The 23156-nt window shown below is 43.5% G+C and overlaps 1 protein-coding gene across 2 annotated transcripts in view; it reads right to left on the reverse strand.

The window, feature by feature from the left end:
• sesn1 (sestrin 1) overlaps nucleotides 1-23156 on the reverse strand; it is a 65050-nt gene that overhangs the window by 1964 nt on the left and 39930 nt on the right. The window contains exons 1-9 of one of the 2 annotated variants that reach the window (XM_072678987.1): nucleotides 3317-3633; nucleotides 2377-2442; nucleotides 2018-2215; nucleotides 1713-1895; nucleotides 1150-1380; nucleotides 877-1024; nucleotides 634-746; nucleotides 332-522; nucleotides 74-218 (exon numbers count right to left, since the gene is read on the reverse strand). In XM_072678987.1, coding sequence (XP_072535088.1) covers nucleotides 74-218; nucleotides 332-522; nucleotides 634-746; nucleotides 877-1024; nucleotides 1150-1380; nucleotides 1713-1895; nucleotides 2018-2215; nucleotides 2377-2442; nucleotides 3317-3418 — 1377 coding nt within the window. In that variant the 5' untranslated portion in view covers nucleotides 3419-3633. Of the gene's footprint in view, nucleotides 1-73; nucleotides 219-331; nucleotides 523-633; nucleotides 747-876; nucleotides 1025-1149; nucleotides 1381-1712; nucleotides 1896-2017; nucleotides 2216-2376; nucleotides 2443-3316; nucleotides 3634-23156 lie in introns of those variants that run through there. The other variant, XM_072678979.1, reaches the window with a different exon arrangement.

The following is a 23156-nucleotide window of genomic DNA, read 5'->3' on the forward strand; positions in this document are numbered from 1 at the left end:
CTTCATAAGACTTATAATAAGTAGATAAATAAATAAATAGAAAAAGTGTACTATAGATGAGTGTTACGCCCACCTTCTCAGAATGCTGGAACTGCCTCCAGAAACTCTCATACATCCTCTTGGTGGTCTTCTCTGGGCTACACACCATAGTCTTAATGTAGACTTTAAAGCTGCGGTCCAGCAACTCATTGATCTCCCCGTAATCGTAATCATCATATCTGCGAGGTCAGAGTACAAAGAGAGAGCGAGAGATATTAGCATACACTTAAAAGCAAAGTGCAAGATCCTAATCAGCAGAAAATGAAGGAGCCAGACGGCCTGGAGAACTGACCTGATACCAAACATGCAGTGTATGTAGTTCCAGATGGCTCGGCGGAGCATTGAGGTGTCCACTCCCTGGTGCGTGGCCATGGTGTTGTAGGTCAGATTATATGCAATCTGGAACTTCTCATCGAGCAGCTGGCCAACGTCTGGATACAGCCGGTTCACCAGAGAGTAACCATGGTCCTCCCAACTGTAGTCCTGACAACCGCATACAACATTTCGATCAGTCCACCTTTCCGTGTCATTAGACTAATGAGGTCTGACTGAAAGAAGCATTCGCTGGCTGCCATTCTGCCTCCACTCACTTACCTGGACTCTGAAGGTGGGCACATGCTCTCCTCTTCTAGAGAAGTCTTGGTAGCCGTAGCTGGGGTCCTCAAAGTGCCGTGACACGTCTCTGGATGGCACACACTCCTCGTCTTCTGCAGATAACACATAAGCACAACACACTTAACACTGTGGTTTGCTAGCTTGAAAAACAACCCCTCACTGCAGGAAGTGACTATTAGCCTCCACAGGTTTTTACATGCAGATGACAATAGTAGTTCTTACCAGCTGTGGCCACCAGCATACTCTCTGTCTTCTCACGCTCAAAGCGTGTGGCCATCTCCTCTTGGCTCGCCTCTTCTTCATCACGACACTCCTGGAGTTGCTTCATCCTCTCCATTAGCACTTCAACCTCCCCAGACACTTCTGTTGCCTGTGCACACACACATACACACCAGGGTTTCAATCTGCATCTGCCTTTAGACCGACACACAGGCTAAGGAGACATCTCTGCATGTTCTATGGTCCAAAAAGGTCTGTGTAATCATTCACACTCACCTGGTGGTTTCCCAGCATCTCCTCCAGAGCACCGTTTCCGTTGGCAATGTCACACACACAGTAGCCACTCAGCGAGGGGGGTCTGAACGTGTGTCCTCCATCGGTGTGAATGTCTGGGGTGATTCCACAGCCGAAGGTGAACGAGGCCAGAGAGTGATAGTGTGTGAGCAGGACTACAGCATGGATGAGCTCTGCCAAAGACCAGCTGTGCTCCTCTGCCTTCAGTAGACTCTGTTAATTTAAAACAGCATTAATGACACAAGTTAATGCAAGTTAACAGCATCATAAAATAGTAATAACTACCACATGGTTATAAAATGAGGAATTATTGTTTGTGGAGAGCTGCCACAATTACTTCTTAATTGTACCACATTTTTACACTGAAACTCAAACATTAACCAACTGACCTACTTGTGATAAACTGTTAAAGGTTATAATGAGGTAATAACAACCTACAGCTGTTGGGCTGTTGGCAAAAAAAAAAATCTCACTAAAGCCATTTTGTTACATAACATCTGGGTGAGGGACAGGACTTGTGACTTTGGCAGTGAGTCATGTCATACCTCAATGTGTGTTTTGGTGAGAAGCCACGGCCGATGCGCCAAAATCTTGTTAAGCTCCCCAAGAGCCTGCAGCTTCTGTGGGGCTCCTTCAAGACCGTTCAGCCACTTGGGGTCCCCCCCAACCTGCAGAAAATCGTTCACGTGCAGGTTGACCAAGTAGGAACACTGATGCCTGGCAGCAGCCTAAAAGGAGATGAACAGGAGGGTGGACGGGATAGGGAATGTTTAGATGTTCAGACAAAGACATGAGCATGTTCAAAAAAAGCTCTGCTATTGAGAATGTTCGCCTCTGACGTTCAACTTACCATTATGCCGATGTAATGCCTGTAGTGCAGAGACAACGGCCCGTCCATCTGAAGCAGGTAATGCTGCGTCCTCAGGAAACACTCCAGATACTGAGGGTGGAAGCCCATTACCAGCGAGATGTTATCAAGGCGACCCAGGGAAAAGGCCTCCTCGAATATGGACTGCGTTCTGGCATCCACTTTGCTGACTTGAAGGATCTAGGACAATGAGGGGGGAAGACGGGGGGAGGAAGAAACAGCAAAGGCGGACTTTGAGTTTCATTCTGTGCATGTAACTGTTGGGGAATTTTGCAGACAAACGTCCAACAACACAGAAAGAAAGAACGTAAGTGAATTACAGCATGTGTGCTTAGGCTAACCTCTTTCTCTGGGATGAATTTACTTGGTCCGTTTCCCAGTGGCCTGGGGATTCGCACTCCAATGTCCTGCAAAAAAAGACAAATCCTGTTAAGTACGATGTTCAACCACAGGTTTAAGGCATTTTTAAAAAACCTAACTTGACAGCGAGGTTTAATCGAAAAAGTACAGCCAAGCATTTCTGGCAAAAAGCCCAGAACCCTAAAAACTGCACATCCTTTCTCAGCCCAAATAGCCACCCCCCTCCCCAACCCCAAAAGCACAGTCCCTGGAGAAAGCAGCTAAAAACTGGATTCTGACTAAAATACATAATCTGTTGCAACCCTGAGATCTTGAGCAGCTGCCATTGCAAGAAAACAACTAGCTAGTCAAGCAGCACACAGAGCTAGATTTAAACCCCAGATCCACTCAGGGAGCTCATTTCTTTCAGCATGGAAATGAACAAGGCAAAAAGGCTCTGAAAAGATCACATCTCCGTTAACCAATCTGAACCATGTCAGCGGCTGCTAATTTGAGCTCGAATCGTCTGGCTTTGGTTGTTTGCCTCCTGCGCTGCACAACGGACTGACTGCCTGGCTGACTGACTGACTGACTGAATGAATGACCCACCACCGCAGAGCCCATTTTCTGAGGCTGAAGATATCTTAGAAAGTCCACAAAACATGCGACGACACACGCTTGACCCTGGCGGGTATCTGTCCGCAGGTAAAGTCCTTGTTGGAGAAGTGGAGCTGAGAGGAAAACCGGAGAGCCGCGAGCCCCGTAAACAAGCTAGTTAACAAAGACGGGCTGCAGAGCCGTTAGCTAGAGAAAAACAGCCGCGCGTCCGCAGAGCCTGAACCTGACGGACCAGCCCGATTCAGGAGAAGCGACGGCAGAAACAAGCCTGACAGGCACCGGCCAGCAATAACATCAACCGCTGTGTCATGTTCGTGTCCTTACCTTTTTACTAAGCCGCTCACAGTGTGTGCAAATTTTGAACAGGTCGGTCACTGTCAGAGAAGTGTTTTTCACTGTGTCGTTATCTGTGGACGCGTGCTTCATCTTGGGCTTGGTTTGTTTGGTTTCTGGAATTTTCCGTTACTTCGTTTTCAGGGAGTGAAAGTAAGAGAAAAAAAACAAGAAGAAGGAGAAGAAAAAGAAGGCGGCAGATAATCTGACTTTGTCTTAGCTCCGTCTTTTTGTTCTTTGAGGCATCGGGTCTCTGCGCCTTGCCAGCTGTTGGAGCTCCGGAGCGGAATGGCCACTGTTCGTCGGCCCTCTAGTGGTAAATAAGGCTCGCAGCGCTACTGACGCGTCCGTCAGCCAATCGCCTTTCGAAAACAACCAGCGCGCGTCCAATCGTGGGCAGCGCGGGGCGGGTCTTTAGGAGGAGCCTGCACTGGCTAATGGATAGAAACGTGAGCGGAGGAGCGATTCTGATAACATGAACGTCTAACATCCTCAGTCTTTTGTTCGAGCTCGCAGACTTGTTGTGTGTTGAGGTCCGATTCAGTTGTGTGTTAACTAGTCCTGCGACGTTCACTACACGTCCCTGCAACTCTGATAGGCTCCCTCCGTTATCTGGCCTCATTTGCAGGGCTGTTAAAAAGCTTGCCTCATCTTCAGGCACTAAGGTCTGATCAAGCAGTTCCCCGGAGTCTACATGAGGTCAGCAGCAGCAGAAGGTACAGAAAGCCAAGTACACTGGCAGTAAAGTCTTAGGGTTAGGGGAGAGGGCTTCTTTTGGGGGCCGTACATGTGGTAGGGCAGCGACAGTGCTGAGCAGTATGACGGCATACCTGCAGCACAACAGAAAAACAAGCCAAGATCAATCCTTGCCTTCCGCTTTATGGCACGCTGAGGCAGAAGGCCACCCCGAGATAAGGTGATTGATTCTTTTGGACCACTGATTGATTCAGTTCTAGAAAAGAGGAACCTCAGTGGGCGATTCTTTCCATGCATGCATGCACTTAACCATTAGTCTACCTAATGTCCCTTGAAGAAAAACAAGGCCTCTCTCCTGTGTGGAGAAACTTTTTAAGACTACAGTCAAACACAAAGACCAATAATTGTAATATATTTGGTGTCACTCCAAACTAGACTCATCGAAACATGTCTGTCTTCACCTTTACAACAACAACAAAAAAATAACCCCACTACAGCAATGATGATGTCGTCTGTTAGGATGTCATCTGTATAATGTCATCTTTTAGGATTGCCAAGATAAGACTAGTTTTTTTACTCTAGCTCTAGTTATGAAGTGAGATAAATAAATAAATAATAATAATAATAATAAACGCAGTGCCCGACTCCAGACTCACCTACTTTCATTCAGTGTTCACTTTTCAGTGACAGCCTAGCACACAAGTAGAGGGAGATGGAGAAGAGTGCATTAGGAACTCAACAAGCAGGTTAAATGGTGTTGTGAGTTGTGTGTGAGGTTGAGGTGATGGGCAGCACACACTGTCCGCTCCATGCGCGTCAGTCCGGCACGGCCCAGGCGACGGAGAGTAGCTATTCAGCATGTTCATTGTGTCCATGGGCTCCCCCCACTCTGCGCCGAGGGTAAAGGGGGGTGTAAACAGACTGGAGCCAGAGTCAGCACTCTCTGAGAGGGGGGGGTGAGGGGGGTGGTGGACGAGCCCCACTGAGCCCTGTGGCTCAGCAAACCCACAGAAGAGACCGGTCAGCGTTTGCCTACCCCCCTGCCACCCCCGCCCTCCCGGCCATCCCTTTCTCTTTATTAAAAAGAAAAAAAAAAAAAAAAACGCTCGGGCAACATGACTGTCCGTGAAAAAACTTTACTTAACAGGCTTTACTGTACCCGCAGTATATCACAACATTAGGCCACAACTTTGTCCGGCCTGGCAGGGGCAATATGGAGGGGCCTGTAGCACCTAAAGGCACCTAAAGAGGCCTTTCTGTTCTAAATGCAAATGGGAAAAGCAATGAATAACAAAAAAAAAAAAAAAACACAGCCTATAAAAACTGGCCTGTAAAGGTCAGTGTTTTCAGTGATTTCATCATTTTCGCAGTGTTGCGACTCCACCGGCGCACTGAGCACATCACACACGATTAAGTGAGTCACAGATAGGCTAGCCGGAAAGAAAATGCCAGAGATTTGCCAGAATATTTGAATGATCCTGTCATTGCAGGTGCCTCACATATCTCTGGAAGGCTAACGAAAAGGCACCCTAAGCACATATTTTTTTTAAAGCAGTTGCGTTCTGCAACCGAGAAGTGCATTGTAACTATTTAGACGCACACCAAAGACACCCGTGTCAAGAATAGCCCAGATAAACGAGACCAGAACGCGAGCGGTTGTAGAGGTCTCGGGGGCAACAGCGTATCTGTGTTTGCAGAGGTGGATCTCTGTGTGAATGCTGCTTTCAGCCCTGTTTTCTTTCTCATGCTGAACGAGCAGCCGCGCTAAAACCACAGGCTGTCGGATGTTCAACAAGTGGCAGAGAAAAAAAGTTGTCTGACGCAGCCCTCCTCTCAACCAGTTCTAACCTGACCTATCGCAGAGCCGGGGGAAGACAGAGAGAGAGGGGGAAAAAAATAGAAAAGCCACAATGACATAAGCCTAGCAACAGGAGTCAGCCAATCACAGGCCAGAATAACAGTTTCAGGGTCCAATCTTTTTTTTGCGGCTCACTCCCCCACTCTAGTTCCTCAAACAGGAGGAAGAAAAAAAAAAAGTTGAACTCCAATATGAAGTTGTGTGCACAGGCCTAGCCACAGTCTCTGTAGAGGATTGAGAGGTTTTTATGAGCAAACTGGCCTGCTGCTTATTTAAGGGCTTTAGTGCGCTGCAGGAGTGTTTCGGGTTGGACTAAAAGCAGCAGTGAACTTTAGACTATATGGCGTGACTATCCCCAGAATAAAAAAATAAAAAAAAAAGAGGAAGAGAGAAACGTCCTTCCACTTGCCCACGTCAACTGTGCTCGACTTATTGTTTCGCTTTATTGCATGTTGCTCGCTCGGCGGGCCTCAGTCTTGTTATTCTTTCGAGAGACAAGGGTCTCTTTAAAGTCAGTTCAACAAGGAGGGGAAAGGAAGGGGGTAATTCAATACCATACATTCAGAAATGTTGTCACTGTAGTTGACTTTCATTCTCTCTCTCTCTCTCTCTCTCTCTCTCGTTTCTTCTTCCTCTCGCTCCATCATAACTTCAAAGTGTTAGAACTTGCCAATTCGGTGGTCCTCCACCCCTCTCCCATTGTTTCTGCCTCCCCCTCTCACACACACTCTCTCTTTGGTCACTGCAGCCAAAGAACAAGGTCTAGCGACGGGCTCAGAAAGGCCATGTTCATGAATGAACACCATTTTCCCCACTGCCCAAACTCTGACGCAAATGCGGTGATCTGTGCAGTTCAATTACACCTAAAATAAATGGACACACGCAGTCTTCCAATTATTTCATTCATGGCCCATTCAAGTTCTTTGTTGCTCGGTTCAGAGACCAAATATAAGAATCCACTCGCATAAGACAAGAGAAAGTCAATAACAAAACAAAACAAAAAATAATAGAAGAGTCGACTGGCTGGCTTAATCGGGATCACAGATTACATAAAATACGTTGATTAACATGATGAAAACAGGGGCTGTGCCCCAAATCACATGCTACCAAACTAAATAGTGTGTTAAGAATGGTGCATCACCACTGGAAGTGTGTTCATTAATGTAGTAATTGAGTATAGAAGTGTGTGATTTGGGACAAGTGCAAATATTAATACTTATTTTTACAGGTAACAGGTTATGCTATGACATAAAACATGGGTTACCTGTTAACAATGAGGTACGTTTTGTTGCAGAATATGTGTTTTTAGGAGCAGACAATTAAGGAAAATATTCAAATATTAAGGGAAATCTTGTTTTTTTTATTATTACACAGAAAGTCGTACTCCTTTTGAATAATTGACAAATCAGTCATAAGTTTAACCAACTGATCGAGAAAAGAAAAAAAGGATCAGTAGATTAATCCTTAAAAAAAAAAAATTAACTGTTAGGTGCAGCCCTACTGGTAGACCACCGAAACCGAAACAGAACTTTCATCGTATTAAAAAAAAAAAAGAAAGGACAAAATCAAGCTGAACAAGCTGAAAAAATCCACAGGTGCTTCAGCTCAAACCGGTGGGTCTGAAAGGATGCAGAGCAGATCAAGAAGCTCTTACTGAGAAAAGGAAACAGACAACAAAGTACATTTACACATCAAACTGCTGAAGCTGCTGCTGTTCTCAGAACAATAGATCGACTACCTCCGAATCCAGACCTCAAAATCATTGATTGTGTTTGGGGTTACTTTAGGTGAAAATGCTCAAACTTCTAGCACTGAACTCTGGAGGTGTGGACACTGTTTGAGCTATGATTGGACAGCCGGTGCTGTAACACCACGCTGTGACATGTGTGAGTGCCATCTATTTAATGCATAAATAATGCCAGGTGCATAGAGTAATGTATAGATAAAGCTAGAAGAACAGGAATTAACCATGAAATCCAAGTCAATGGTAAAACAAGATCCTACTACATTTCAGGAGTAATAAAAGCATGTATTCTCTGCTATGTATTCAGAAATCGCACCGACGATTGTGTAAACGTGGCTTTCTGGCCGACCCATTACTTTTACTATTTCACCAAAGAGCTCACAAACAGTCCTGTTTGTTTAGGGCTCCTAACACTTTGTTTTCGCCCCACTTCTAGACCAGTCCAGGACCCAGCTCAGTGACCAGAGAAGAACTAGCCCACTCTCAATAAGCCTTTGTTTGTAACCCGCCTGCGTTTGGCCCCTTGGCTCTCTAGCAGATCCACCTTTTCCTCTCCAACAGTCTTACATCCTCTAACCACAGATTCTCTCTCTAGTCCTATTTACTTATCCTCTCTTCTTCCCTTCCATCCTCACTCTCCTCCCCTCCTCGCTTTCCTCTCCTTCTCCCCTCCACCCCTGCCCTCGCCAGTGTTACTTGGCTGCCGATTCTGAATTCTGACAACCGGGCCTGATTGGAGCAGCCCAGCCTTGCATCTGTCTTCCTGAGAGGTGCGGCCCGCTAGAAACACAGATACACACACATACACATACTCTCGCACACACACAGAAGAGGAAACGGCACTCCCAAGGCCTCCCAAGACTATAGAGCACTCCAGCTCGCAGAACACATCCACAGAAACTAACACACTGCAGCTACTTCCTTACTGTACTTAAGGCGGCCTGTTTGAGGCTCGTTGCTTTTACTGAAGTAGTTCTGGGGGTTTTGGGCATCAACAGTTCATAACTGAATAACTGTTGGGTTTACAACTCACCAAACCGTCGCTCCGCACCTGTACGAAATTACGCATGCACTGTTGTCTTGTTACTATAGAAAGTTTCCTCATTTTTGGATTTTCTCTAAAATAATCAGGGGTTTTTATCTTATTTCACTTTAGTGTAAATGAAACAGTTATCTATCCAACATCTATAAAAGCCTGATCAGATCAGGAACTTCTGCATCTCTTCTTGATGTAGTGACTTTATACCGGACATTGGTACAGTTGTGATCAGGCATTTACATAATGGAAATATATTAGGCAGTCAACTAGGTGGATTAAGTGCTGCACAACACCCATCTTTCATAGAAAAAAACAAGAAGCTTTTAAGCACAATTGCATGTTTGGGGGAGTAAAGATGAGGCATTCAACTTCCAACAACACTGTACCAGCTGTTGAGCATATTGAGCAAGGAGAATTGCTGAGAATCCTTCAGTATAACCTCAAACCATCTGCTACAAACAAAGTAAATGATCCTAAACACACACTAACATTAGCGATAGCTGGGGAATGGATAAAGCGGGCTAATATTAAGCTTTTGGAATGGCTTTCCCAAAGTCCTGACCTCAACCTTATTGAAATTATGTGGACAGTGTCAGTTCTGTGACAGGAAAATAACACATTAAGCGGAACTTCCTACCAATTCTGCCAAGAAGAGTGGTCAAATATCCAACCAAAACCTGCCACAAGCTTGTTAACGGCTACCAAAAGTGTCTGGTCAAGGTGCAACTCGCTAAAGGGACATTTAACCGAATGTTAGGGAGGCTGTGTGTAAACCTGTGCACTAAATTCTTTATATTATAAAAAAAAACAAAAAAAAAAAACAACATTAAAATCTCAATTCTGTCAGTACATTCATGTTCATGTTTATTAGGAGTGTATGTAAACTGTACGTGCATGATCATTAGGAAGTCCGCTGTGCATTAATGATAGCTAAAGTCTCTTTAAGCCATATGCAATTTAGAGATTAACTCAAGTTTAATCCATTAATGTGAGTAATTTGTTTCTCAACTCAAGAACTGGGAATCTAATCAGTGCACTCCTGCTCTGCACAGAGCTAGTTAGCCGCACACAGCCGCTGAATGCCAGTGGAATAGGCGGAGGCCTGCAAAACGCTCTGCATGCGAGGAAGCCAAAAGTTCCCGTGGATGTTATTTTAAAAGGGAAAACTCGCCGCAGCTGCTGCTGCTGTACACAGTGCGCACAGGGAAACACACAATAAGCATCCATTAATAGGGAAGAAACCAAGCGCCATGCTCTACAGTTCTCAGCATTTATGACTCTAATGCAAATGAACTATTAACTGCCATAGTGTGATCGGTCACCAATGGACACAGCCCCCGAGTACCGTACAAAGTTCAAGAACCTGTCTGGTGAAAAGCATTAAATGTGATACGAGCGTATCGCTGCAGTCAGGAGGGCGAAGGTGACGTCAATGGGATGAAGTCAAGGTCTTGCTCACAGCTGATAGGGAGCGTATGGCTGTATGTTAATGTAACTGTGTATGTAATGTAACTGTTAATGTAATGTGGCATTATTCCATCTAAGGCTAAGATATACACTTCTTTCGCAGGCTGTGCTGCATGTCTGTAAATCAACTGTGAATTCAAGAAGCTGCATGATTAAAGGGTAGGGTAATACTCTGTACGCCCCTAAGCTTATCAGTACGGCTTAGTCTTTTCTTTATAACGCTGTAGATATGGCAACCTGTAACCCGCTCCACAGCAGAACCTGCTGAGCTCTGCAATTTGCCTCTTTGGCACCAGCTCAAAAGACTGAACAACACTAATTGCTCTTCCTAATACAGTCCCCTGTGATAAGACACTGGTAAAGCAAGCGTCTCTCTCTCTCTCTCCCTCTCTCTCTCTCCATGTCAATCAGCAACACGACTATAATTACATCTTCTGGCAGGCCTAAGTGAGTTACTGTGCCAGTATATGGCAGGTAATATCGTAAGAGCGTCGTAAATCCGTATGAGGTCTCGTCTCTTTTTCTGCCAAATTTCTGACGATCGCTCAGAGCGCGTCTAAAGGCAGAGGCCTGCCGGAGTCAGTGAACTGGGTTTTATTGAGGCAGGAGAGAAGCTATTGACTCAGACGGGGTGAGTCATCGGTTTTCAAATCTCAGTAGAGGTGTGCTAATCATGAGCTGCAGAATGGACTAGAGGGTGATCAACAGGGCGAAGCGACAGGCTGACAGGAAACAAACATGTTTTGCTTGATTACAGGGAAAATAAAGCTATCATATTTGCCCAGAGGCTTACACATGCATGCCTAGGGTAAAGTCCCCTTAACCCTTTAAAAGGCACATTTCCCTACCTTCATACCACCAACATTTTCACTTTACACTAGCAATCTGTGCATTTCCAAAACAGTCATTCTGTAGATTTAGACAGTCTATCTTTGTCACTGTGCCTAACATAAGATAAATATAAAGAGCTCTGTTCTGATTGGCGGTCCTGTATAATCCATGATAAGGGCCTATGTGGGCCCACAGGTCGGTTCCACACTCTGATTACTACTATTATTGAGGAGTCACTAAATAATAAGTCTCTGGATTAAAAAGTGAATGACAAGCCTAGGAGTCGAGAGGTAAGGGAAAGCTGCTATCTCAGTCACGGCATTCTAAACGTTGGGCTAACCTTACAAACAGTCCACTGACCCTCTAGTTACAGTGTATATTTGTACTACAAAGCCTTTCTTAAACATCTTGTGTGTTTTAGTGTGTGTGAGGGAGAGAGAGAGAAGCAAGGAGAAAGCGTTCAGTATCATTTATTTAGCAACGCTCACTCAATTCAGCAAACTAGCAGATTTCTGCCCTTTACTCCACATGCAGTCAAAAGCAGACGAGAAGAAGGAAGCAGAAGAATAATGACATTCTTGTTCGTAATCTCCAATAGGCTTGCTTATATGTTTTTGATCAAGTGAAACTAAATGGGCATTACTACAGTTTATGCAACAGTAACCAGTGGAATTAAGCTTTAAGATCATTTCACACCATAAGTGGATAACGCACAGCTTGATGTGCCGCACCCCATTAATAGGGGTGGGAGAAAATTTAGATTCTTAAACATCTTAATGCAGACGTGGACGATTTTGAATCGATTCACAATTCGATCACTTTTCTAAATGTTAATGTTAAAAGTAATGTTGATGGAACGCAAGACAGTCTGTGGCTTGCACATAACAGACACACAAAAGTGAGAAATCGAATCACCCCCCTGCACTAAAAAATAGCATATGTAAGCACTTTGGCTTCTGTGCTTGCTTGGTGGTCCTCTGGTTAGCAGCCCATTTTTTGTTGCAGCTAATGCTAACCAAAGGACAATAAGGCAAGCGATTTCATGGCTCCCACCCGAATTACATATTCTCTCTATCTAACTTTTACTGCCAGAGAACTGCGTCTGTATTCAGATGTTGAGAACCAGAACGTTTACGCCATGTTGTGCACTTTGGAGCAGAGATACAGCGTGAGTGACAGCTAGCGCCTCATGTGCTCCAGACAAGAGCAGGGAATAAAAGCCACACAAGTGCAGATCTGGCTGAGCTGTAGCAGAACGGAGCAGGGGAATGGCAGATCACTGAGAAAGGTTTAGCTTTAGATACTGATAATGCTCCAGCATGGCTGTTGTTGCTGAACTGAGTACATTTCTACATGTGAAAACCTGGCCTTTCAGCGAGTGCTGAGGTCGCCCACTCTCTTAAGGCTACTAGAGAGGCTATTACTATGTTTGCCCACCACAGTGCCACTGCAAAACCTTCCAGCTGACTTGCCTCATTGCTTCCATTTGTTAGAGATATTAGACGTAAATTCATTATGGATGATTAAAAATCCTAGCTTTAAAAGTACCAAGCAGACTTACATAGTGAGAAAAAAGAAACCCAGTATATAAAAAAATAAAGATGCATTAAGATGCATGATAATGGAACAAATATTCCACTTTGCAGCCCAAAGTGAGTATTTACTTTCCAGAACAATAACAATTTTTAGTCTACTTAGAGTTTACTGTAAGTTTACTTATTGTTTAATCACCAAACTACAATGTGAATATATCTAAATGTCCTATTAAAAGAAAGGCCTCTGAAATTAGGCCTGAGCTAGGCCAGGCCCCCGCCTTGGGCCCAGTATCCTGCCCATCTCAATGCAGCCTTTTAGTTCTTCATTGTTTACAAAATTCTTCTGCTTTACCCTTTTCTTGCCACAGCTGCCTTATATATGTTCATAAAGACTAATAACCGTCGACTGCTGATGTCTCTCTCTCTCTCTTTACAGAAAACACAAAAAAACCCACCCTGGTATGTCTGCATGCACGCATGCATGCGCACACATACACATTCCAAGTTTATCATCAGTCAAACACAGGTCATATACAGTATCATGACACCAAACCAACAGTCATCCACCCAGCCAATATGTACACAGCCCACAATGCGAGCCGCCATATTTCACCCTATAGCTGAGGCTCAGGCACCACGACAGACATATATGCATGTAACATGGCGCCCATGTGTTTACGCAGGTCAATATTTAGGTTAGGCTTTCCTGAGCTGTGCCGTTTGTGTTTACAGGCCGAGTTTGTGTCCCGAAGCCAGTTAAACAGCACTGACTGATTTACAGGAAAGAAAGCGGTGCTTTCAGATTCGCATGCTCGTGTGAGTCAGTGTCCATTTATGCGCAAGAGCAAAAGCATCGCTGAAAACATAGCAAAACAGAACATCAGCAGTTACAGCGCTCGCATGTCTCAGCAAAACTGTTGCACAAAATCTAGGCTACGTTCTAAAGAGCCGTTGGGAAGGCCTCAGGGGTCAGACTAGCAGCCTTAAAAATATACCTACCCACCACTGTAAAGCTGTTTGTTTAGTAGTTAATTAATAACAGAGATAGAGAGGAGAGAGAGCATGAGCGAGAGAGCATGGGGGAGAAAGAATCACAGATAAAGACAGAGAGAGGTGTGAACAAAGAAAGTATCAGAGGAAGAGACCTGAAATCACCCGGGCTTATTTGTGGGTTTCCATCCAAGCCGATACTTTTCCTTTTCAGTCATTAATCAGTACAAGAGCGGATCAATACAGTGCGATTAGGTGGCTAGTTAGCGGTGCAATGGGTCAGTGGGTCAAAGATTCAAATCCCAGGCCTCTCATGAAAACAATTGTCTGCAGTCACTTTGAGAAGGTAGAAAAGCAGGGTCCACCTGTATCCTGTTACTAGGTAATACTCAGACTGATCAGGCACGCATGTGGTTACATAGCAATTAGTGTTCTTTTCCAAAGGCGCTGAAGCGAAAGGTCAGAGGGGGTGACCTTATCTGAACTGGAAGAAATGAGTGACGGTGGTGTTTGGGATGTGATTGGGATCCACAGCTGGCAATAAAGGCTAGAAATGGATAAACGATAGTAAAATTGACACACACACACACACACAAAAAAAATAATTTTAGAATTGGGGATCTCCTGATACGATCCAGTGGATCGGGATCCGGGCCGATTCAGGCATGTTTTAATAGATGGGGTATCGGCTATTTTAATCCCAATCCGGTTCTGAGTCTCTGTTTTACATCACGGTGGTCAGAGCGCAATCTGGTGTCCTCAAGGCCCCATTAATGGACATTACTGCCCAGTCGTCAGCAGTGAGGACGTTTTCAGAAAGTAAATAAATTAGTTTAGGGTCTGCAGTGTGGAGCTATTTTACAGCGGGCCATAATATCTGACCCTATTACTGAAATGCTCAGTTTTACCAGCGGGAGAACCGTACACCTTTCTCTGTTTTTAAACCAGCACTGAAGAGCTCATTCAGAACCTTGTGGAGGCTAACACTAATGCTAACACACACATATACTATAGAAACCCCAATCACAGCACATTCACCCACTAGAAACCAGTTATTACACACCAGAAGCCCAACAACAATCAGTCCAGAGTGTGTACCACTACACACACACACAGGAAGTGATTAGAGTGTTGCAGTGTTGTAAAGGAACTGGGACCTGATTGGTCAGAGAGGAGAGTCAGACTGGATTGGAAGATATTAAACACATTATAAAACATTTTAGGAAAAGTCTCAAATAAACTAAATCAGTCAGTCCAGATAATCTGATTATAGAAACAGATACTAAATATAAAGGGATTTTACTGAACTTTAATTAATCAGATTAATCAGCAGCTCATATGACCCAATCTGTGGGTCTGTTTCATTCATATAAACACAGAGAGCCGATCAGATCGGTATCGGCTGATACCACACCTCAGCATTAGGAGACTCTTATTTGGATCAGCGGGGAAACAGCCTGATCCGGACATCCCTACTTAGAAGTGGTTTAAAAATAAAACACCATGACTAAGACTGCAGTGCACCTTTTATTTATTTTCTGTTGATTGCAAAACAAAATGTCAGGGTTCTTAAAATAGAGAACAGGACCAAAATGGTCAAGCGGAATTAGAAATAGCCAACTATGGGCTGCACTGTGCTGCTTGTCAACACCTTTCCTGGAACCATTCCACTTCGAGCACTTCTGAGAGATGGTGGTTTAAAAAAGAAAACAAAAATGGACAAAGGCAGACAGGTAGAAAGGCCTACCTGATATGAAATGCACACATTGGTTGGGGGGGGGGTCAACACTCTTATCTTGCGTATGACTGGAGGAAACGGACTGTACACAGCCCAGGAGAACAACAGAACCGCAATGAACCTCTTACATGTGCCTTGCTTGACATGCTTCACTGTTACCAGCGCTCACTTCCATTCAAGGTTTCAAAAACATCCTCTGCATTTCAAATGTCTTTGTTCCACTAAAAAATGTCCCACTGCCGTTCTGCTGAAGTATCTGTGTGTGATTTGTGGAGGAGGGGGGGTTAAAAAGAAAGCAGGGGGTTACTGAACAGGCGAGGTAACTAAAGGTTAAAGTTATTTATGAAGACAAAATGAGGAAGCAAGCCAAATATCACCCCCCTCATCTCTCCCTCACCCTCCTACCACCCACCTCCCTCCCTCCCTCATCCTTCCATCCAAGCCAGTGAATAAGAAAAGAAGAGAAACAGGTTCTGCGGGCTCGCAGTTCCCCAACTGAATAACATGTTGCAAAACATGCCGAAAAAAGACAGTGAAGAAGAAGACAAAAAAAAAGTGCAACGCTGTTAACAGACACACTAACAGTGTGCGATGGGTGACAATAACAACGGAGCGCTGGCTGAACCGAACGTCAACAGTTATTTAGCTCCATGATGCTGTAGAGGTGGCAGAGTTCTCTCTTTAGACGTTCTTACAATCAAAAGTGCCCTGATATTCATTAGCTTCCATTTATAGACACACATGCATCTCTCTCTCTCTCTCGCACACACACATATATATATATATATATATATGTAGGCATCTGCTACGGAACCTGGAGGTGCCATATGGTCAGCACCAGGAGAGCATAGACCTGCGACTTTGCAAGAGACAGTAAAAACGTGTCGCATTAAAAACCAGCAGCTTTGGCAGGTGGGAGGTGAGGAGAGGTGAGACTAATCAGTGACATGTCTGCAGCTGCGAACACGGGCGCAAAACGAGCACAGCTCTGGAGCCAAGCACAACGTCAGATGTCAGAAGGTCATCCGAGTTTCATCAAGCACCTTCTTCAGCCAATTTCCCCTGAAAGCGCACATATGAGGAAAAACAAGAGGAACATACGGATCCATACAAATCCGACCATCTTTCCTGAGTTTTCTTCAGTTGAAAACGACAGTTCTACTGGCAGTTAAACAGCCCCAGAGCCTGTTGCTACCACCATCATGCTTAACAGTTGGTACAGTGTTCTTGGGGCTGTCACCTTCCTCCAGAGAGATTCTGGACCTGACCTTCTTTCTTGGATGGCAGCCTCTCAGCTCATGCCATTGTAAAATCTGCTTGACTGTAGACAGTGACTGTGGTGTTTCAGCAGCTCCCGGTTCATGGCAGGCCTGTGCCTTGGTGGTTTTTGGGTTGTTCCTGACCATCCATTCTTATTTCCTTTTAGCGGAGTTGATGTCATCACTTATTCTGTCCCAGAACAGTTTAAAAAGAAAAAAAAAAAAAAAAAAAGATCGAAAGCCACTGATGAGCCCATGTAATTATCTGACCACAAGTATGAAGTGTTCAAGCCATGCTGTCGTACTGTTGATGATCAGTGCTGAATCGTTCAGCTACAACTGCAGTCCTTACCAACGAATTGGCTGATAAGCAATATTTTGGGTGGATGTTTAAGGCCCTTTTATTAGACAGTGGACTAAAAGACCATTTGAATCACACTCGCACGTGTGCACACACACACACACACACACACACACACCCCTCCAGTACTCACTAATAACCAACAGATATATAAGCAATGTACTGCCGCATTCCAATCTTGACCGACCTTTGATTATGGTCAGTGTCCAGTAGGTTCACAATATACAAACACACTATACAGGAAATACAGTATTGATTTAATGAGTGAATACAGAAGTAAAGAATGTGCACTATATGTACAAATGTTTGTGGACACCCCTTCTAATAAATGCATTCAGCTACGTTAAGCTGCACCATTTGCTGACACAGATGTGCAAATACGCACACATACACACACAGCTTGTCTAGTCCCTGTAGAAAAGTACTGCCAATAGAATAGGACTCTCTGGAGCAGATAAGCATGAACATACTGGCATCATGACTAATGCCAGATGTGGGCTAGAGGGGTATAAAGCCCCCTAGCATTGAGCTGTGGAGAAGTGGAAGAACTGTGTTCTCTGGAATGATGGTGTGGTGCTCCACCCAATACTTTTGGGTCTGAGTTGGGAAGTTGGGACAAAGTTAGATGATTTCAGAGAAAACAATGAACGAGCAGGTGTCCCAATACTTCTGTCCATACAGTGTATTGTAACATCTTTAAAAAAAGGTATTTTAGAGGTATTTTAAAAGTGGTATAGAAGTTTTATAGTATATGTTGTTTATGTATATATACTTATATTCACACTTTAAGAGTATATAACTTTATACTTTTACCCAAAACAATAGTGGAACCCTTTTTGTAAAACTATCTATTATCTCTTTATCCAGCCAAAGCATAACTTAATATGTGAGTATATTCAAACCATTTGCATGCTTAACAGTGCAATATAAAGTCTGTTCACTATATTAATATGTCCATTAAAATAATGATTAGGAGCCCTTTTAATGATTCAGTATGAGAGACAGTTAGACAACGAACATTGGAAGTTGTTCTTTGGTCAGTGGTAATTCTTGTGAGTCTAACCGTAGAGCCTTTTGGAGCACCGCCATGTTTATTTTCAGAACCCAGCGAACCCAACAAATGGGAAAAAAACTGACTCACTTACCAGGTCAGCTGACAAAGTCCAGCTATTACAACCATGCAAAGTTCAACTGCCTAGAGGTCGTCTGCATCACGTTTTAGCTAGCCAACAGCAATCTCAGAAACGACGGGGGCTTTAACTAGTGATTATTTCCTTTTATGACTGTTAAGAGTAACGGGGGAAAAAAACAAGTCAAGTCACATGGGCAACTTATTTAAAACCATTTATATTGGCATTACACAACATATAATTGGCTGAAAACTGCATTATGAGTAGGTGTGCAGTGCATTCATTTATTATTATTATTGCATGTTTTTTAATAAATTGCTCAGGATCTATAAAGGATCTTCTGCGGTACACTGTACCAGTTAAGCCTTCTTAAATTCTGTTTAAGTTTCTATGGGTCTATTTAGAGCCACTGCTTTTACTAAAGAACCCTCTGGCATCCTCTAGGCACCATTAATGTATATTAGCTATAGCCCGCAGCAATGAGGAGCGTTCTCACAAGTTAAGAAAGTTTACAGTCTGCAGTGTGGAACTATTGTACAGTGTAATTTACAAAGGTGTTATGTAAGATTTGTGGTTCTAGTGCTTCAGCTGCGTTTAAGACTCTTAAGTTTTCTTAAGTCATTTTAGCACATACCACCAAAACCATGTACCAAAATACATTCACACCACGTCCTGAATAATGTCTGGTTAAAAATGACGCTATTGCAGATATACTCAAGAGTATTGTGCACCTTTCTTTGGTTTGCAACCTGCACTAAACAGTGCATTTAAAAGCGAGAGGGGAAGGCCAACACGCTTGTGTTACAGGAACCAAACCATAGCGCATTCACCACACTTTGAAAAAAAGTTATTTCACATCATTAGTCAAGGGAAAAACAACAGGTATTCGTTGCTAGTGTAAGTTACTGGGAGCTATAAGATATTAATTTGAATTAATATAAATTCTTTACTAACATCAGACAGACTGGGAGCAAAAAAAGGACATCCTTAAAAGATTTGGCTCCAAGCAACACTAAAAATTTAGCTTATTGAAGGACTGATTAGTCGAACCTGGTGCTGGATGAAAACACTTGGGAAAAGTTACATGAACACAGTAAGTCTGTTTGCATTTGCATGCATTTTTGGTGATCGGATCGCGAACAGATTTCACTTGCCCTTATGATAAGCCAGAGCAGGACAGTTTTAAGTGAGAAGCCGTTGTTCACAGGACGTAAAATACAAAAAAATGGATGATCGGGTGTTTTTTTATGCAGGAAAGTAAAATCTGATCTCATATGATCATACTGGAGATGCATTTTAATGACAAGTGTAAACAGAATCCAGTCAAAGTAGATCCAGATACAAGACGAACGTTGATGCCAGGTGTAAACAGGTCCTTTGAGACGCATTTACATACACAAAAATTATCATATAAACCACACTTACACACAAATAAATCTTGTGTTAATACTAAAATTAAAATTACTAACTTGTTATAAACACTCTGTGGCTCACTGAACTGCCCCATCTGCTTCTATAATATAATGGGGGTGAAAAATCAAAGTCTATTTCCAAGGGGCCGACAGAAGAGTCCACTGGGACTGCGAGAGGAAAGACTTGCACAATGAAGCCCCCAAAACACACACACACATTAACCAGCAACAGCCCTTCTAGTCACAAAGAACCATGGCCACGGTCACATACACACATGCACATTCATATATCCACCTCCACCCCCTTACACACACACACACACACACACACACACACCGACGCACATACAATGACTGTGATCTGAACACACACACACATACACACACACACACACACACTGCATTAATAGAGGGCAGCCATCCAGCCTGTGGACAACTGGAGCAGCAGATGGCCGTCTTCGTTTCAGCCCAGTCTGAGACCTGTGTGTTTGTGTGTTTTGGGTGTTTAGTGGCCCCCCTAAATTCAGGGAGAGTGGGTGTTTAAAAGCCCTGTAGAACCATTATGCAGGAGAGTCCGAGGAGTGTCACTATGTCTCCTCAACACACCCACAGCCCACTGAAAAACAACAACAACAGCAGCAGCAGCAGCAGCAGCAGCAGCAGCTCCTCACACAAGTTTAAACCTACAAGCATACGCAAGGAAAAGCGATTCTTGGTAACACTGTTAAAAATATTGCTCCTAGAAAAGTAACACAGATAGCGGAATGACCAGCCAAAGAGGACGGACAGAGATAGAGAGAGAAAAAGAGAGAGAGGGATAAAAAAAAAAAGAAGGTTCATTTCCTGTTGACAAGCCAAGGGCTTAAGAGGGTAAAACAGTGGATTTGGGGTGCGTGTTCTCCACTAGAATAAGTTCTAGTGGAGAACACGCACCCCAAACCCACTGTTTTACCCTCTTAACAAGCGGGGCTTACTCCCCATGTTGCGCTCTCCTGCTCTCGCTCTCTCGCGCCCTCATATCTGAAAACATTCCATACCAAGCTCAAAACACATATTTAAGATGACTTCTCTAAACAATCCACCTACTGGTCCTAAACCTAGAGGTATAGCCCGTCGCTGTTTACATAAAACTCACACACACACACACACACACACACACACACACACACACACACACTCATGCACGCATTCACACCCCAGAGTCCATGAATGGGAGCACTGTGTCCGAGATTTCTGAGCTTCCTTCTGGAAAACATGTTTGTTCTGAACAAGTTAAATCAGGTTTGTTGTACTTTCATCTTCGCCGTTTTCTGGCCACGACAATGTAAAGCTGGAAAAGTTAAGGCGCTGTACCTTCATTTTTCTTGGCCGAGTTTCATCACGGAGTGACTTTTTTTTTCTCCCTCAATCCTTCTTCGCATAGGAGGATAGAGGGAGGGGGGAAAAAGTGAACTGCTCTCTTTCTAAGAAAACAGGGTGTTGATCCGCCTTTGGCTGTTCGAGGAGTGTCTATCCTCGCCGCTCAACATATTTTGTGGCGTTCGTAGAAGAAGGCTCGAATACAAAGGATGGCGCTGCTCTCAGCAGCCCCGAGGCAAACATAGTTAAATGCTATTCTCAACAGTTCTGCACGTGCTGCGCTCGGGCCTTCAGCAAGCTGTACGAACCTATGGATGCGTGATTGTTATATACAGTGCTTTGCAAAACTATTTCACCACCCCCCCGCCCCCACCTTCCCCTTAAACTCCTTGGACTTTGGACTGTTCTAATTGTGACTCTAGTTAAGATACATTATGCATTAGAAGAGAAATGATAAAGACTATATAAAAGATATATGTGGGTGGAGTTATGAGATCTGTCTGGATTGTAATGCAAACAGAAAGCTTGAAAAATGAAACTTTGCAAAAGTATTGAGCCAAGTATTAGATCAGGTGAAGCTCCACTTGCTGTTATAGCAGCTTTGCATCTGTTTGAGTAAGGGTGCACCAGCTTTGCACACTGTTGGGGTCTGATGCTTGCCCAGTCTTTCTGGCAGATTTGCTCCAGGCTGTTTAGGTTGGTGCAGTGATCTGCAATTTTCAAATAGTACCCCAGACCGAGACTGGGTCAGACTAGGTCTTACTCTCATTACATATAGGCACCCACTTTCTATAATACATGTGTGGCCTATGTATTTATTTATTTGCTGAATTTAATATATTAGTAAATATAATAGAAAAATATGAATTAATAAACATATGAGGTCTGCCATAAACCTCTGTACTAGGGCTTCAGCGACTAATGGACTTTGTCAATTAAAATTAAAAAATTAACTAAAAGTTAGTTGGAAACTAATTTAAAAGCAAATTAGTTGGTGACATCATCCCACGTATTTCTTGGCCTAACTACGAATGGGTCGGGGCGAGGAAGGTTAAGCAAAGTTAACCATAACAGTGTGGAATACAGTGTAACTGCTGATGTTACTTCTTACAGTAATAATTCCTTCAATCTGGACACAAAATAAAAGTCACGAATACAAACACATGAACAGACTATGTCAAAATAACAGTCAACTAAATGAACACGGTCAAAAAAAGGTCACTAATAAAAACCATGTCAAAATAAAAGCCATCAATACAAAAAAAAAAACAGACCAAAAAAGGTCTGTGAAAAAAGTGACCAAAAAGTCAATAATACAAACGAACAGACATTTCTGTGTTGCTGATCTGATAAAGTATGGAAAAACTAGTTAACATAATAATTTTGTTATGCCATTGTGGTGGTGTAGCAGAGTCAAAATGGCAAAACCTGTCTTGCTGTCCAAATACTTATGGACCTGACTCTCATTTGGATATATAACCTATTATGTCCTGATAGGGTATAAAAACCTGTGTGTGTGCGTTCACGTCTTCTGCCTAAATGAAGATACCGTCTAATCTGGTGCCGTGTTTCCCCCCACACAACACAAACACCACTGACCACTCCGTAAGCAAATAAACCCCCTCAGTCCTGCTAGCATGAGCCCACTGTTTTTGATTCTTCCAGAAATAGAATAAAGTTCATAAATATGTGCCAAGTGTGTGACAAAGCCTCCAGTTTCTTGAGGAACAAAAGGAGCGAACTCAGCAAAATCTCATTAGCGTGATGCAAATGACCAAACCTACAGTCTTGAAGAGCAAAACAAGGCTATAACTTTGCAGCAACTCCTCCTCCTGAGCTGGCCCTCCCTTTCGCTCTCACACAGCCAGAAAACAACACCGCTTCAGACGCCACAAGCTGCTCTGCTCGATGGAGGAGGGGTAACCTATATATACTATACAGCTTTTTTTTCCATCCCCTTGCTCTGTCTCTCTGCCTGTGGAAGGGCTGATATACTACAGCAGTGCAGCTGGAAGCAGCAGACGGCAACAGTCCTGCACATCTATCAGCCAAAGTCTGCTTTCTTTGCCAGAGAGAGTGAGAGAGCGAGCATATACTTCTCTCTTGCTTGTCGTTTTTCAGACCAAAGATAATTGCTTTTGTGTGAACCCTTCTCTTCCAGAAACTTTCCATTTGGAAGTGAAACATACTTTGAGTGTATCTGTAATAAAATACAGCTGCTGTATAACTGAAAGTATTAGAACTGCACCTAACTAATGAGGCTATTAATTATATACATGTAAAGTAGCCATCTATACTATGGCTGGGTGTAGGAGTCTTAGCTACTTTGCTTGAGTTGCAGTTTCTAAGTGAATCAAATTGCACTACTCTGTTTATTTTATGCTGTAAGAACTTCAAATCATTTTAGCCATC

The sequence above is a fragment of the Salminus brasiliensis genome, chromosome 1 (assembly GCF_030463535.1).
Source record: "Salminus brasiliensis chromosome 1, fSalBra1.hap2, whole genome shotgun sequence".
NCBI classification, from domain to species: Eukaryota; Metazoa; Chordata; class Actinopteri; order Characiformes; family Bryconidae; genus Salminus; species Salminus brasiliensis.